The sequence below is a fragment of the Coregonus lavaretus genome (genome assembly GCF_964263955.1).
Source record: "Coregonus lavaretus genome assembly, chromosome: 14".
NCBI lineage: Eukaryota > Metazoa > Chordata > Actinopteri > Salmoniformes > Salmonidae > Coregonus > Coregonus lavaretus.
In genome coordinates, this window is record NC_140001.1 from 37622078 (window position 1) to 37638799 (window position 16722).

The 16722-nt window shown below is 45.3% G+C and overlaps 1 protein-coding gene across 2 annotated transcripts in view; it reads right to left on the reverse strand.

Annotated features, from left to right (window-relative positions):
* LOC311141640 (patatin-like phospholipase domain-containing protein 7) overlaps positions 1-16688 on the reverse strand; it is a 21117-nt gene extending 4429 nt beyond the window's left edge. The window contains exons 1-28 of one of the 2 annotated variants that reach the window (XM_084177037.1): positions 16669-16688; positions 14115-14171; positions 13861-13947; positions 11723-11819; positions 11368-11441; positions 10878-10975; positions 10598-10738; positions 10134-10293; positions 9806-9886; positions 9413-9541; positions 8113-8193; positions 7770-7896; positions 7288-7350; positions 6894-6997; positions 6045-6203; positions 5698-5775; positions 5170-5375; positions 4797-4928; positions 4323-4446; positions 3903-4092; positions 3589-3738; positions 3367-3430; positions 3063-3231; positions 2198-2380; positions 1616-1734; positions 896-1052; positions 558-674; positions 215-284 (exon numbers count right to left, since the gene is read on the reverse strand). In XM_084177037.1, the coding sequence (XP_084033163.1) occupies positions 215-284; positions 558-674; positions 896-1052; positions 1616-1734; positions 2198-2380; positions 3063-3231; positions 3367-3430; positions 3589-3738; positions 3903-4092; positions 4323-4446; positions 4797-4928; positions 5170-5375; positions 5698-5775; positions 6045-6203; positions 6894-6997; positions 7288-7350; positions 7770-7896; positions 8113-8193; positions 9413-9541; positions 9806-9886; positions 10134-10293; positions 10598-10738; positions 10878-10975; positions 11368-11441; positions 11723-11819; positions 13861-13947; positions 14115-14165 (3211 nt within the window). In that variant the 5' untranslated portion in view covers positions 14166-14171; positions 16669-16688. Of the gene's footprint in view, positions 1-214; positions 285-557; positions 675-895; positions 1053-1615; positions 1735-2197; positions 2381-3062; positions 3232-3366; positions 3431-3588; positions 3739-3902; positions 4093-4322; positions 4447-4796; positions 4929-5169; positions 5376-5697; positions 5776-6044; positions 6204-6893; positions 6998-7287; positions 7381-7769; positions 7897-8112; positions 8194-9412; positions 9542-9805; positions 9887-10133; positions 10294-10597; positions 10739-10877; positions 10976-11367; positions 11442-11722; positions 11820-13860; positions 13948-14114; positions 14172-16668 lie in introns of both variants that reach the window. The other variant, XM_084177036.1, reaches the window with a different exon arrangement.
* Between the last annotated feature and the right edge of the window lie 34 nt (positions 16689-16722).

Genomic DNA, 16722 nt, shown 5'->3' on the forward strand with positions numbered 1-16722 from the left:
ATTTAGCAGACGCTCTTATCCAGAGCGACTTACAAATTGGTGCATTCAACTTATGATAGCAAGTGGGACAACCACTTTTTTTCTTCTTTGGCCTTCTTTTCCCTATATAGTACACTAGTTTTAACCAGAGTCCTATGGACCCTCGTCAAAAGTAGTACACTATATATAGTGAATAAGGTGCAATTTTGGACATAGAAAATAAAGCCAGACAGACCGTCAGTGTGAACCCTCATGGATGAAGCAGTGATATCTGTTGTGATGTTGAAGTATGGGATCCACAGGTCCTAGGAGAGTAGGAGGAGCAAGCGAGGGAAAGAGAGAGGAAGGAAGGTTTAGCTAATGAAAATAAACTATTATTCAAGGGAATTAGCTGACATGGTAGTGTCAAGATCATGTTAAATGGCTGTCATAATCCAGCAGTCTTAAGTATGGGTAAAATCTAGAGATGAATAAATAATCCTGATTTTAAATTGATCATAGAGGCGTAATAAAACCATCACTATTAGCAATGGGATCCTGTCAAGTGGAGTGTGGACTATAACCCCCTGTCCTCTCACCTCGATCTGTTTGCCCTTAAACACAGCGCTGACGCTGTTGTTAAAGGAGGCCCCAGAGAACATGGAGGTCACAGGGTATGTCAGGTCGAACACCTTCTTGAAGATGGACGTCATGTCCTGGTATTGGAGAGAGAGGTGCAGAGATACATTACGATCAACTTCTCTGGAGCCAAAGACAACGTCTATGTCTTAAACCCTATTCCCTATTTAGTGCACTACTTCTGACTAGTGCCCTGGTCAAAAGTAGTGCACTATATGGAGAATAGGGTACCATTTGGGACTAGGATAACATCCTCTTATGCATTGAGCCCAGCTCCAGCCGTCCTGTATCTTCTCACCATGGCCCACTCGCGAGCGCGGACCCTCATACGGCGGTTGCTCTTCTCCTCAGCGTACAGCGCCCCCATCAGGGAGCCGATGGAGGTGCCGCCCACCATGTCCACAGGGATGCCTGCCTCATTGAGCGCCCGCAGGATGCCAACCTGACAGCAACCCCTGGATAGAGGGACACGGACCACAGGTAGGTTACACAGAGTCCAAAACATGACACTGGACAATAAGCACAGTCAGTGTGTGAATAAAAGAGGGGGAGAGGGGGGACGTTTAGCTTAAGGAAGCTTTTAGTGGACAGTCAGATGGAGCAGTGTTGACGGGACTAGACAATATACCCACCTTGACCCAGCTCCTGGACATGCCAGAGCATAAAGGAAAAAGCACAGAAAGCAGAATAGAAAGACAGAAAAGCCATTATCGAAAGACAGAGGCCTCATAGAAAGGTAGACAGAGGAAAGAGGCATCCAGAGTGAACACTGACACTAAAAGCCATACGCTCTCTATACTATAAATATTTACATTATTTAAAGTTAGGCAAAAAACAGGAAAACCAGAGACTATAATCCTAAAAGTATGGTGTTTGAATAATTGCAGTTGTAAAAATCTGTGGCGTAAAAATCGTAATGTGACGACTGCAGATGCCAGATCTAATCAGCTAAAAAGGTACTAGTGATAGTGCAGCATGTTACATTGGAGTGTGAGGTCTCGCGAGAGATGAGCAGTACCTTGCACCCCCTCCCCCCAGCACCAGGGCGATGGTGTTGCCTGTCAGGACTCTGGCCAGACGGCTGAAGTCAGAGTGGCGGTCTGGAGGCTTCTGGAACGCACGCTGGTACATCTCTCTCTGAGGACGACCACAGCAGGACCACAGGAACACAGGAGCACAGCACCAGAGGTAGAGTGGGAAGAGTCAGCAAATTTGTGATTCGTCCCAATTGGCCCCCTCTTCCCTAGTGCACTACTTTTGACCAGAGCGCTATACACTATATAGGGAATAGGGTGCCATTTGGGAAGCAGCCTAGGTCAAGGCTGTCCTTGAAAAGTAATGTTATTTAAGGGCTTCCTTCTGAGACATGCATCATATGAGCAGTGTGAACCAAGCTGCAGGTCAAAAGCCAAGACTGAAAAAGTAGGTTGAATATTGTCTAGTCAGTGAGAGGAGCTGTGACTATTCTGGATGAGGTGTGTGTGTACTAGCTGGGACAGGCTGCTGCTGGAAAATCTCACATTTGGGCAGGAGAGATGTGTCTTTGCCTGTGTGTGTGTGTGTGTGTGTGAGCCTGTGTATGTGTGTGTATATAGGGTACCAGTTTGGGCAGGCTCCTCTTGGAGAAGACCCTGTGTGGACAGGAGAGGTGCAGGTGTCTGGAGATCCAGCTCCTCATGTTGAGCCACTCCACAGTGCCCTGAGGCGGGGGACCGTCCTCCCTGTGCAGCAGGATCAGCTGCTTCTGGGCCCGCACTGCACTGCCCTCAAGCATCTGCTCCAACTAGGGGACAGAGGCCACAGCACAGGGACAACAGGGTCACACCCAAGTGGAGGAGAGCTAAGTTAAGTGTGAATCCCAAATGGCACGCTATTCTCTATGTAGGCCACTACTTTTGACCAGGGCCCATAGGTAGTAGTGGACTATAGAGGGAATAGGGTGCCATTTGGGATGCATGCCAAATGATGTCCTATTTCTTATGTAATGCACTATTGGACCAGATCCATGTGTTCAAGCATACAGTTGCTTTATAAGTCGTGCACTGTATAAGAGGGATTGGGTGTCATTTGATATTTGTCCTTCATGTCAATCAGATAGCAGAGAATAAAAGAGACAAGCCTTGTTGATCTTCTTCCTCATTAAGCTTCAGTAATTTAACCCCTAATAAACTGTCTAACTAATAGGGGTCCATCCTAGCGAAGCTAATTAAGAAGCCATTTAGACTTCACTATTCCCCACCTACACTCAGTAGACTCTTAACCAGTTTTCCCACTTCATAGAGATTGCATTAAACAAAGTAAGCCCTCGACTTTCCTAATTCCCATTAGGCAGATAGGGTTCTATAGGTATATGTCGCTTTTTATTGAGTTGCACTTCTTGGCCAGGTCTTCTGACCTCAATGGGACTTCCCGGTTAAATAAAAGGTTAAAGAAAAAAGGCAGAGGTGTTGCTGTGCATTTTGTACCTCGCCCACGGTTGGCTCGGCCTCTCCCAGTCCCACGATGATGATGCAGTCGGCCTGGCGGATGCAGCGCTGGGTCCAGGGGGTCAAGGTATCGTCTGATTGGTAGAGAACGATGCGGTGGATATCCTCCTGCTGCCCCAGCCAGCTGGACAGACGGTACTCATGCACACTATAGAGGAGAGGGTTGAGATGTGTGTATCCTTTAAAAAGTGTTTCCATCAACTATGACAACCAGCTGATCTTGACACAAATATGCTAAATCGGACAAGACAGTGCATAACTGAAATGATGACATCATTTCTACCTGTCCAGTGCGGCAGCACCCAGTCGCTGTTTGATGATGTCACTGGTCAAGAGTAAGGTTGGACCTAAAGGACCAACAGAAATAAAATGGTACATACTGAATATTGACCAGCAAGCTATAGTGAAAAAGAATTAGTAGTAGTAGTTCACGTATTAGTCCAACAACATCTGCTGTTTGAGTCACTGGGAGTGGTGAAGCAGGACTAGTAGTAATGATATGTACCAATGGCACTGAGTGCATGCTGCAGCTCCAATGTGAAGGCTGTAAGAGGCACCTCCTCTGACACAGGCAGGATGGTCACAGTGGACAGGTTAGAGGCCGGGCTCCCTGAATCCCACTTACTGCTGGGGGGGTGTAGTGCCAGACCACGAGCTACAGTAGAGGAAGGAAGACAGAGGCATCGCTGATACACCATGGGTGGTTGACACAGACAAAATACAAGAACAAACACGCACACACACATACACACTTATGCATGCACGCAAACACACACACACACTGTCCCCATGACACACACATTTTAAATGTACTCTAACCTGTCAAGGGTCCGTTAACCTGCTGCATATTTCCCAGGATCTTCTGTCCCAGTAGATGGATGAGTCTGGTCACTACCTGTGGATACCTCCTCTTGATGGAGCTGAGGGCCCCCTCAGGCAGCTTGGCTAGCTCAGAGTCCCTGATGGCGTGCACTGTAGTGGCTCGGTTCATGTGGGTCAGGGCCTCCACCTGAGGACACCACACAAGTTCTATGAACAACAGTTAGTCAAGGGTTCCATCTCTTGAAGTTAAATTAGCCTGATCCCAGATTTGTTTGTGCTCTTCACAACTCATTGTCACTCATTGTCAAGCCATGACAATGGGTGACAAGGAATTGACATGATAGCACAAACAGATCTGGGACCAGGCTAGAGTTAAATACATAAACCATAAAGAATATGGGATTATAGAGCACTCACCACCCCTATGAGGTCACCGCGACCATACTCTCCAGTCAACTCCTTCTTCCCATCATCCTTTGCGATGACAGAACGCAGGCGGCCACTGAGGACGATGAAGGTGCTGTCCGACTTGTCTCCCTGCCTAGGAACAGTTGGATGCAGCAGTTAGACAGAGGAACAGATAGACCAGGGTATTCAAATCTTACTCTACGAGGTCCGGAGCCTGCTGGTTTTCTGTTCTATCTGATAATTAATTGCACCCACCTGGTGTTCCAGGTCTAAATCAGTCCCTCAGAGGGGAAGAATGAAAAAAAGCAGTGGAACTGGCTTTGAGGTCCAGATTTGAATTTGAGGGAGATAGAGGATATGAGACCATTCAGCATAGAGATCCTATAATTCACTGACCAAGATGGACGATTTTTTGTCATGTTGCTAGGATGCCTATGTCCATTCTAGTGTTCTATACGTACTTCTATGCTATTCAGCATGTACCTGTAGACAGCGCGGCCAGCCTCCAGAGCCATCCAGTCCAGAGCAAAGTCTATCTGCCTGACGAAGCCTGACACTCTCTTCACCACGGTGTGAGCCACATTCAGCACCACCCTTGGCTCTTCGCGCATTATCCTACATAGACACACATTCACATATTCAGACAGCAACTACTGTGCACAAAAACATGCACACCAACAGGGGGGCCTCTGGGACAAATATGAGAATTACAGTGACAACACTGCCATCAGACATCGAGAGTGTGTGTGTGTGTGTGTGTGTGTGTGTGTGTGTGTGTGTGTGTGTGTGTGTGTGTGTGTGTGTGTGTGTGTGTGTGTGTGTGTGTGTGTGTCTGTACACAAGGAAAATGGCATACTCATAGAAGGCAGCTTTAGAGATAGACAGGAAGGTGCAGTCCCTGTGTGCTCGGACGCTGAAGATGAGGGGTTCCCCAGTCAGCACAGCCAAATGACCCACCATCTCCCCCGGGTGGGTCAGAAACAGCAGGGTGTCCTCCTCACAGTCGATCATCCGCTGGTACACATGGAGTGCCCCCGAGATCACAAACTGCACACTCACATCCTACCAGAGGGAACAGACGGCACAGGGAGATACAGATATACATAATGTCAATGGGTGTGTCCCAAATGGCACCCTATTCTCTACTATTGACTAGAGCCCTGGTCAGAAGTAGTGCACTATATAGGGAGTAGTGCCTTTTGACACGCATAAATGAACCACTTATAACATGCAGTTATAAGACAAATGATTTTGACCGTTTCTGCCAGTGCTGCTGACAGAGAAGCAGCAGATGTTTTACTGAGGTGAGCTCTAGCCTCAGGGCTATGTGTAAAGGCCATGTCTACCACCATCAGGCAGCATGCAGACAGACTGACTGACTGACCTGGTCCCCCTGGCTGTTCAACACACAGCCAGCTTTGACCTGACGCAGAGTCACCCTGCCCTCCAGCAGACTTGGGTCCTGACAGAAAGAGGGAGAGAGATAGGGATGGAGGAGAGGGTCAGAAAATATGGCAGGAATGTCCAAACTCCTGCACTGTGTGCAGCTTCTGTTCCAGCCCAGCTCCTGATGAAGAATAAACAGTCGTCCATCTGGACTGTGATTAGTTGAATCAGGTGTTAGTTCTGGACTGGAACAAAAGCCTGCACTGTGGCTCTCCGGGGCCAGAGTTAGAGTCCTGCTAGATGTGTTCTAGTCTATACCGAGACCCAGAGAGAGCCATTCAGTACCTGCAGTTGTATGAGGCGCTGCAGGTCCTTCTTGGCAGCCTGGAAGATGGCGTTGACCTTGCTGTGGTGGATGTGACCTGACTGACCTCCTCCAACCTCAGAGTAGTGAAACACAGCAGAGGGAGTGTGCACCATTGTCACACTCTTCTTCAGAATGGACTGATGAATGAAAGGGAGAGAGTGGAGGGGGGAGAGAGAGTGGGGGCAGTGAGTATGGCCTTGCTATGGAGAGAGGTTGCCATAGGCAGACTTGGCTCTCACAAGAAGATAGGCTATGTGCCCACTGCCCACAAAATGAGATGGAAACTGAGCTGCACTTCCTAACCTCCTGCCAAATGTTTGAGCATTTAGGGACACATATTTCCCTCAGATTACACAGACCCACAAAGAATTTGAAAACAAATCCAATCTTGATAAACTTCCATATCTATTATGTGAAATACCACAGTGTGCCATCACAGCAGCAAGATTTGTGACCTATAAATAAATACAAACTATATGCATCTGTTTATGTATTGTTACAACACTGTTACATAGCCAATAATAGAACATTTGAAATGTCTATATACTTTTAAACTTTTGTGAGTTTAATGTTTACTGTTAATTTCTGATTGTTTATTTCCATTGTTTATTTCCCTTTTGTTTATTTCAATTGCTTCGGCAATGTAAACATATGTTTCCGATACCAATAAAGCCCTTTGAATTGAATTGAATTGAGAGAGGGGGGAGAGAGGAAGAGTCAGAGAGAGAGTCAGAGACAGATAACTAGGAATGCCTCTGACTCTCTATGTATCTTATGTACGTTATTACACTGACATGTGTCTGGTAAATCTGCAGTGCATCACAGACCTTGTGTGGGACCTGGGGACTTGGTGGTGGTGTGTCTGCTTTAGCTGCTTCTTCTCTTATTCTGGCTCGCTGATATGCCATGTTGAGGTCAGCCGATGTGGCACCTGAGAGTGTGAGGAGAGAGACAAAAAGCATTCAGACACACAGACCAGGGCTTGTACAGTACAGGGCCGAATTCACAAAACACTACTTACGCAAAAACTTAAGAAACTTCTTGAGAAAAAAAAAAAGAAGTTCATAAGATAGTTTGTAAGTGCAATTACTCAACAATATCTTAAGATTTACAGTACAGTTCAGGTCACTACTATGTGGTCTGACCTGTGTGTGTGTGTGTGTGTGTGTGTGTGTGTGTGTGTGTGTGTGTGTGTGTGTGTGCGAGGTAATGTATGCTTACTTGACACTGCCAAAGGAGTGGACTGGGAGCGAGACCTCTTTCCTTTGGTGGTTGGGCTGCTATCTGAAAGACAGGAGTTCCTCTCTCCATTTTCTAAAACAACACCATACAGCTATACCATGAGTATGTCCTGCTTTCCAGCAAGCCACCATTCTTCATAGTGACATAACATAACAACCTCCAAACTTATCCATCTGTATTCATATTTTTATGATATGGTAATCCAAATGTAATACAGACAAAATGCAGACAAGGGTTGCAAATTTCCAGTAACTTTCCCAAAATACCCAGGTTTTCCAGAAACCCCACTTGGAGGATTCCCAGATTTCCTGCTTATTCCCTCCTGATTCTTCCAACTGGGATTTGTTTTTTTAGGGAAAGTTACTGAAATGTTTGGAACCCTATGCAAAACCAAAGCTAAAATGAACATTGGTTTCTATGCTGGCATTGACCAGTGAGATGACCATCCCATAATAACTGACCTGTGTCGCTGGGCCCCTTCTCATGGCCAGACTCATCAGACCGGGAGTGCTGTCTGTCTCGACCCCTGTTCGGGTTGGCTTCACCTATCACACTGTGCACTGCCACCAGGGGGATTGCCTGGCTCTCCTGAAAGACACACATGGAACACATGGAACACACACACACACAGAACCATCAGGAGTATACATCCCCTTCAAAGATGAAATACCCAGTCATGGATAATCTTTCATTATTGATGTGTCTGTGGCCTGTGGCCTGTGTGTGTGTGTGTGTGTGTGTGTGTGTGTGTGTGTGTGTGTGTGTGTGTGTGTGTGTGTGTGTGTGTGTGTGTGTGTGTGATACCGCATTGAAGAGCTCGGTGGTAAGGCCTAGGTAGTTGTGAAGGGCTAGGAAGGTCACTCTCTGCAGGCGTACCATGATGATCTAGAAAGGACAATAACAAAAAAGTAACAATGGCCCCACTATTTTAGTAAAGAGAGCAGAACCCTGAAAATGTCTGAAAATACAAAATGCTCAGTGATGTTGTTTTTAAGGTTTAGCTGTGTAGCTACAGAATAATGTCACAGTTGCCTACAAACCAGGCAAGGGTGTAATCTCCAGTATTTGAGTGAATTATATAATGTCTGATTTCCCTGTGTACAGACCGCATCCCAGACGGCACTCTATTCCCTTTTTAGTACATTACTTTTGACCAGAGCTATATGGGCCCTGGTCATAAGTTGTGATTATAGAAAGTCTACACCCCCTTTAACTTTTTGCACATTTTGCTGCCTTAAAATTAAATGTAAAAAGGGATTAACTTAGATGTATTTCCTACAGATCTACACAACCTACCGCAAGACAACACGGCAAATAAATTAACTTTAATTTAAAACTACAGGGTTGGGTCAAATCCAATATTGTGGTGGTGGCAGAAACACGTTATGGGTATGCTTGTCATCGGCAGGGATTGGGGAGTTTGTCATGATCAAAATAAATATGAAGTGAGCAAAGCCCAGGAAAAAAGTTAGAGGAAAACCTGCCTCTGTCTTCTGAAAACCTAACATTGGGATAGAGTTTTATTTTCAGCGAGACAATTACACACATTTTAATGCAAGAAATACACCCCAGAATGGCTTTCCAAGAGGTGTTGAGTGTTCCTGAGTGGTCTAGTCTCAGTCCTGAATTAAATCTGCTTAAAAAAAATCTAAGACAAGGTTTGAATATTGCTGTCCATCAGTGATTCCCAACCAAATTTAACGAGCTTCAGCAATTTTGACAAAAACAATGTATGTATGTTTGTTGCATTAAGAGTTGTGCAAAGTTGGTCAAAACTTATTCAAAATGACTCATAGCTGTAATGGCTGCCTAAGGTGCTTCCACCATATTAACTCAGGGGGATGGAGACTTAACCAATTATGCTATTTCAGTTTTTTATTTTTATTTATTCATTTGAAAACAATTCTATAACTTTCTTTCACTTTGAAAATGTGGAGTAGGTTGTGTAGATCTGTAGGAAAAAAATCTGATTTCATCCATTTTTATTTTTTATTTTAAGGCAGGTCTAGACAAGGGGGTCTAGACTTTCTATAGGCACTGCACAGGGAATAGGGTGCCATTTGGGTCGCATCCTAGGTCAGTCTGTCACTGATAGTAGCAGTACCTGGATAACGCGGACCAGAGTATCTGGATATTTCTCAAACACAGAGTGGAAGGCAGCAGCTGGAAGACGCAGTATGGTAGAAGGGGTTGCAGCTCTGGCAGATACAGTCTTGTAGGGGGCTGAGTGACCCTAGGATGCATAGGGGGGTAGAGGGCGAGAAGTGGTGGCTGGTGTCACTTTAAATCGGAGGACAGGCTCATTGTAATTGCTGGAATGGAATCAATGGAACGGTCTCAAACACATCAAACACATGGTTTTCCATTCCAGCCATTACTACGAACCGTCCGCCCCTCACCAGCCTCCTGTGTCTTAGGTACTTATCAGAGTGCAGTGGATACATAAACATGCGCTAACTGAATAAGAGGGTAAATGAGAGTGGAAAGTGTAACGTACAGTGATGACATCCAGGATACTGAGCAGACTGTGGACACTGTCTCCTGGAAACACTTCCTTTACCACCACATCTGTCCCATCCTATAACAACAAAATACATTTCATTTGCATTTGACTATCAAACTGTAGGTACATAATACAAGTAGTTGTAAATGCAGCGTAATGGGTGAGATCACGTCCCCTCATGATCTTGGGGCGAAACGTTTGACAAAGATGGAATACAATTTATTTTCTATCTGAGTGCGGACCTTCCTCAATTTCCTATTCATGATGAGGTGAAATAACATTGGCTCCAGCAACAGATAGATATAGCATGTAGGGATCTTACACTCTCATGTATGCAGAGCTCCAGACGGCCATCTTGCACCACGTAGATGCTGTCGTCGATGTCCCCGGGACGAAAGAGTGGCTCCATCTCGTGGAGCTGCACAAACACCATGTGACGGCACAGCTCCAGGAACAGAGGCTTCTCAAAGTGGCCCAGGACCCTGGACACAGCACAAAGACCATAGTGGAATGGATTACACAGGGGTTATCATTTATAAGCCTTGCTAAAACAACTGTTGGTAATTCAGCACCTTACAACATGACAACCCATCATTTGCTCAGTCTAGATGAGGGACACTCTGGTTTTAGTTTTTACCTGGTAGTTAATTGCACTCACCAGGTGCCCCGGGTCTAAATCAGTCCCTGACCAAAGGGTAAGAATTAAAAATAATCAGTGGAACTAGACTGGAGGTCCATATTTGAGTGTTCCTAGTCTAGGTGTTTACGTGTTTGCGGTTCCCTTGCCTGACGTTCTTGAGCATGTAGAGCACCTCAGAGGGCAGGTGAGAGTTCTGCACGTCAAACTCTGTGAGGTCAGCCTCCAGCAAAGAGGGAGGGGGCTCCTTAGCCACCAGGGTGGGGGGCTCCCTCCTAATGTGCAGTATTCTGGGACACAGAGTGGGTTAGTGCATGGTGTTTAAACTCATCCTTAAAACATACAAACTCGTTCAAATTGTTCACCATCAGAAAAAGAGAGGTTATCACTTCAGGTATCATCTGAATAAACAGTGTAGACATGACTCACTTTCGTGCTATAGACAGGACTTTGGTTCTCTTCCTGATTCGCTGCTTCTGTGACTCTGAGGTAGAGGTAGGGGTTGAGGTAGATGACAAGGTCTGCACCTGGTACGGTAAAAAACAGGAGGCGATGTTTTAGTTGAAATCAATTCTGTGTAGCTAGGCTTGTGAAACCAGCCTGATCTCGCAATAGCTCACATTCTAACGAGTGAAGTGAAATGAAATTAAACCTGTCTGCTTGAGTGGTCAGTCTGCATGACCAGTGGTTGGTCTGCTTAACCAGTGGTTGGTCTGCTTAACCAGTGGTTGGTCTGCTTAACCAGTGGTCAGTCTGCTTGACCAGTGGTCAGTCTGCTTGACCAGGCTACAGCAGAGCCTAACATACAGGTAATATCCTGTATCTCTATGTGCTATTTATACTGAAAATGACACCAAACTGTTATGGGAGACTCTCTAGACAAAATGTGTGAGGGATTGCCTGATGGAGTGGGACTGACCTTTCTCATGATCTTTCTGCCATAAAACATAACTTTGTCTCTTTTCCTAAAGCGATAGTGAGGCTGCTGCTCCTCTGAAAAACACATACAGCACATACAGGTACATGTCATGAACACATAGGCCTAAACGGCTGTTAAAGCTAAATTACCTTCTTTGGTTTATTACAATGTGACGAACTTGAACAATGTTCACTATTTTACTGGTTTGAAATATTTGCCTGTATATACAGCATTTATTATTAATAGTATTTTATAGATAAAGGTAGTTTGGTACAACAACTGATTCTAAATAAATACAAACAAAAAAATCAAATAGCTCTTCATTTATGAGAGAATGGAGGCAGGAAGTACTGACTGTACTGCTTGTATCTTCTGTAGAAGAAAAGAACGACCATGCCGATGAGAGACACTGCCAACACAGCCAGAACAGCTACGATCAGCACACCAGTCCACTGGGAGGGGAAAAGAAGATGATTATTAGGTGTGGACCAAACCACATCCACACTGACATCTAATATCTAGGCTACGGGGTTGTCCCAAATGGCACCCTATTACATACAGTACCAGTCAAAAGTTTGGACACACCTACTCATTCCAGGATTTTACTTTATTTTTTACTATTTTCTACATTGTAGAATAATAGTGAAGACAACAAAACTATGAAATAACACATATGGAATCATGTAGTAACCAAAAAAGTGTTAAACAAATCAAAATATATTTTATATTTGAGATTCTTCAAATAGCCACCCTTTGCCTTGATGACAGCTTTGCACACTCTTGGCATTCTCTCAACCAGCTTCACCTGGAATGCTTTTTCAACAGTCTTGAAGGAGTTCCCACATATGCTGAGCACTTGTTGGCTGCTTTTCTTTCACTCTGCGGTCCGACTCATCCCAAACATCTCAATTTGGTTGAGGTCGGGGAATTGTGGAGGCCAGGTCATCTGATGCAGCACTCCATCACTCTCCTTCTTGGTAAAATAGCCCTTACACAGCCTGGAGATGTGTTGGGTCATTGTCCTGTTGAAAAACAAATGATAGTCCCACTAAGCCCAAACCAGATGGGATGGCGTATCGCTGCCTTGAATTCTAAATAAATCACTGACAGTGTCACCAGCAAAGCACCCCCACACCATCACACCTCCTCCTCCATGCTTTACGGTGGGAAATACACATGCAGAGATCATCCGTTCACCCACACGGCGTCCCACAACGACATGGCGGTTGAAACCAAAAATCTCCAATTTGGACTCCAGACCAAAGGACAGATTTCCACAGGTCTAATGTCCATTGCTCGTGTTTCTTGGCCCAAGCAAGTCTCTTCTTATTATTGATGTCCTTTAGTTGTGGTTTCTTTGCAGCTATTCGACCATGAAGGCCTGATTCACACACATTTGATGTTGAGATGGCCATGAAGGCCTGATTCCTCTGAACATTTGATGTTGAGATGTGTCTGTTACTTGAACTCTGTGAAGCGTTTATTTGGGCTGCAATTTCTGAGGCTGGTAACTAATGAACTTATCTTCTGCAGCAGAAATAACTCTGGGTCTTCCATTCCTGTGGCGGTCCTCATGAGAGCCAGTTTCATCATAGTGCTTGATGGTTTTTGCGACTGGACTTGAAGAAACTTTCAAAGTTCTTGACATTTTCCGGATTGACTGACCTTCATGTCTTAAAGTAATGATGGACTGTGATTTATCTTTGCTGTTCTTGCCATAATATGGACTTGGTCTTTTACCAAATAGGGCTTTCTTCTGTATACCCCCCCTACCTTGTCACAACACAACTGATTGGCTCAAACGCATTAAGAAGGAAAGAAATTCCACAAATTATCTTTTAAGAACGCACACCTGTTAATTGAAATGCATTCCAGGTGACTACCTCATGAAGCTGGTTGAGAGAATGCCAAGAGTGTGCAAAGCTGTCATCAAGGCAAAAGGTGGCTATTTGAAGAATCTCAAATATAAAATATATTTTGATTTCTTTAACACTTTTTGGGTTACTACATGATTCCATATGTGTTATTTCATAGTTTTGATGTCTTCAATTTTATTCTACAATGTAGAAAATAGTAAAAAATATTGAAATGTTCTAAAACTTTTGACCGGTAGTGTATATATGATATCCAACTAAGCTTAGATGTCCACCAAATAGGCTGTCACAATGTTAACACAATGTTAAGAGAAGCCTGGGGATCCAAATACAGTAAATGTCTTGTTTAATGTCTTGAATATATCGTGTATTCGGAAAGTATTCAGACCCCTTGACGTTTTTCCACATTTTGTTAAGTTACAGCCTTATTCTTTTGACTGGTAGTGTATATAATGCACTACTTTTGACCAGAGCCCTAGTAGACCTCCACTTTATAGGGAATAGGGTGCCATTTCGGATGCAGCCTCAGTAGGCTGCTGGCATGGTGATCTAAGAACAGTCACAACAGCACTGTTCACAGATTCAGAGCTGGAAAGAAGAGTGATGGGTAGCTACCTACCAATGGCAATGGCATAGGAGTCTCTGTTCTGTCCTCCATCCAATGTTGCATCCTGGCCTTGATTTCACTGCCAAGTGGCACCAGGCTCTACAAAACAAGCCGGAAACCAACATTCGTCAGATGTGTATTCATGACCAGGCATCAAGAAGGTTAAGCCTAGATAGAGGAATGGAATCAAACACTGTGTAATAGACAGAGCAGTAGACACTATTGACTCATGGAATGGGTGGGAGACTTAGAACTGGTTTTATTACCGGGTATATACTGCAGCTGTCCTCATCTTTGTCATCCACCTTGTCATCCATTCCTGGCCAAAAAAGGCAAATAGTGTACATGAATTTTCCAAGTCACAGTGGAAGAGACTGTAGAAAATAGGCCTAATAAAAAGGAGCACTATGTGAATTCTTGAACACCTAAAACCATTAAGGCAAAACATCCCCTAACAAAACTGACACAAATGAGAAAGTAATATATTGCAAATGAGAACACTGGATCACTCACTGACTGTAGTGACCTTCTTGATCCAAACCAGTCAGGTTTCAAGACTGGTCATTCAACTGAGACTGCTCTTCTCTGTGTCACGGAGGCTCTCCGCACCGCTAAAGCTAACTGTCTCTCCTCTGCTCTTGTCCTTCTAGACCTGTCTGCTGCCTTTGATACTGTGAACCATCAGATCCTCCTCTCCACCCTCTCCGAGCTGGGCATCTCCGGCACGGCTCACTCTTGGATTGCGTCCTACCTGACCGGTCGCTCCTACCAAGTGGCGTGGCGAGAAGCTGTCTCCGCACCACGTGCTCTCACCACTGGTGTCCCCCAGGGCTCAGTTCTAGGCCCTCTCCTATTCTCGCTATACACCAAGTCACTTGGCTCTGTCATATCCTCACATGGCCTCTCCTATCATTGCTACGCAGACGACACACAACTAATCTTCTCCTTTCCCCCTTCTGATAACCAGGTGGCGAATCGCATCTCTGCATGTCTGGCAGACATATCAGTATGGATGACGGATCACCACCTCAAGCTGAACCTTGGCAAGACGGAGCTGCTCTTCCTCCCGGGGAAGGACTGCCCGTTCCATGATCTCGCCATCACGGTTGACAACTCCGTTGTGTCCTCCTCCCAGAGTGCGAAGAGCCTTGGCGTGACCCTGGACAACACCCTGTCGTTCTCCGCTAACATCAAGGCGGTGACCCGATCCTGTAGGTTCATGCTCTACAACATTCGGAGAGTATGACCCTGCCTTACACAGGAAGCGGCACAGGTCCTAATCAAGGCACTTGTCATCTCCCGTCTGGATTACTGCAACTCGCTGTTGGCTGGGCTCCCTGCCTGTGCCATTAAACCTCTACAACTCATCCAGAATACCGCAGCCCGTCTGGTGTTCAACCTTCCTAAGTTCTCTCACGTCACCCCGCTCCTCCGCACACTCCACTGGCTTCCAGTTGAAGCTCGGATCTGCTACAAGACCATGGTGCTTGCCTACGGAGCTGTGAGGGGAACGGCACCTCCGTACCTTCAGGCTCTGATCAGTCCCTACACCCAAACGAGGGCATTACGTTCATCCACCTCTGGCCTGCTGGCTCCCCTACCTCTGCGGAAGCACAGTTCCCACTCAGCCCAGTCAAAACTGTTCGCTGCTCTGGCACCCCAATGGTGGCTCCCTCACGACGCCAGGACAGCGGAGTCACTCACCACCTTCCGGAGACATTTGAAACCCCACCTCTTTAAGGAATACCTGGGATAGGATAAAGTAATCATTCTACACCCCCCTTACCCCCCCCCCCCCCAAAAAAAAAGAAAACATTGTAAAGTGGTTATCCCACTGGCTATAAGGTGAATTCACCTATTTGTAAGTCGCTCTGGATAAGAGCGTCTGCTAAATGACGTAAATGTAAATGTAAAATGTAGTCACAGAGTGTACTGCCAGTGTGTCTGTCTGCACCTGGTCTGCACTCTGTAACCAGACACCCACTGGCCACTGCACATGCATACTTGAATAGACTCACCCACAAGCAAGTAGAAAGTCATAGGCTACTACACTACACACCCTGAGCCTGTATCTGTGCGCTAGAGACCTCTCACACAGATACTGGTTCATACACACCCCAGTAAACAGATTGTTCATGACAGGAATCAAATAGGGCCTAGTATCCTGACTATATCAAATTTGCCTGATCTAGCCTAGATAATAATAAGCCATTTAGCAGACGCTTTTATCCAAAACGACTTACAGTCATGCGTGCATACATTTTTTTGTGTATGGGTGGGTCCCGGGGATCGAACCCACTACCTTGGCGTTACAAGCGCCGTGCTCTACCAGCTGAGCTACAGAGGACCACATTAGATCATCAAATACTGAGCAGGTGCATGGCAGGCTTAATTTCAAGATCTGGATTTATGGTATTTTCCTCTAACTGTGCCCTTATATTGATCAACAAACCCATCACGGACAGACACAAAGTCAATTCGCACAGGTATGACACTACTAACGTTGCCCTTGCCTTAAATAGCTATGATGTATCTACGACATAAATATGGAAGAATACGATCACATTTCCAATCAGTTACGTTTAATCCCAGTTATTAAATTGGAGTTCATAGATTCAGGCAGTCGACGGCTATATGGCAGATTTGTGTCACTGCCACACAGAGCTCAATGGACTGACAGGCAAACAGACAAAGTCCCGTTATGCCGACTTGCCCAATGCCCATTGACACCCCTTCTGTAGCCATGCAGTCAAATAAACACAAAGGATTTAGACTGCACTACATGGTTAAATGAAAAGATTAGCAACAATAATATACTTACTGGCTCGTATTACCTAACGTTCCACTATCTCCACTGTCAAAGTTTTGTGTACA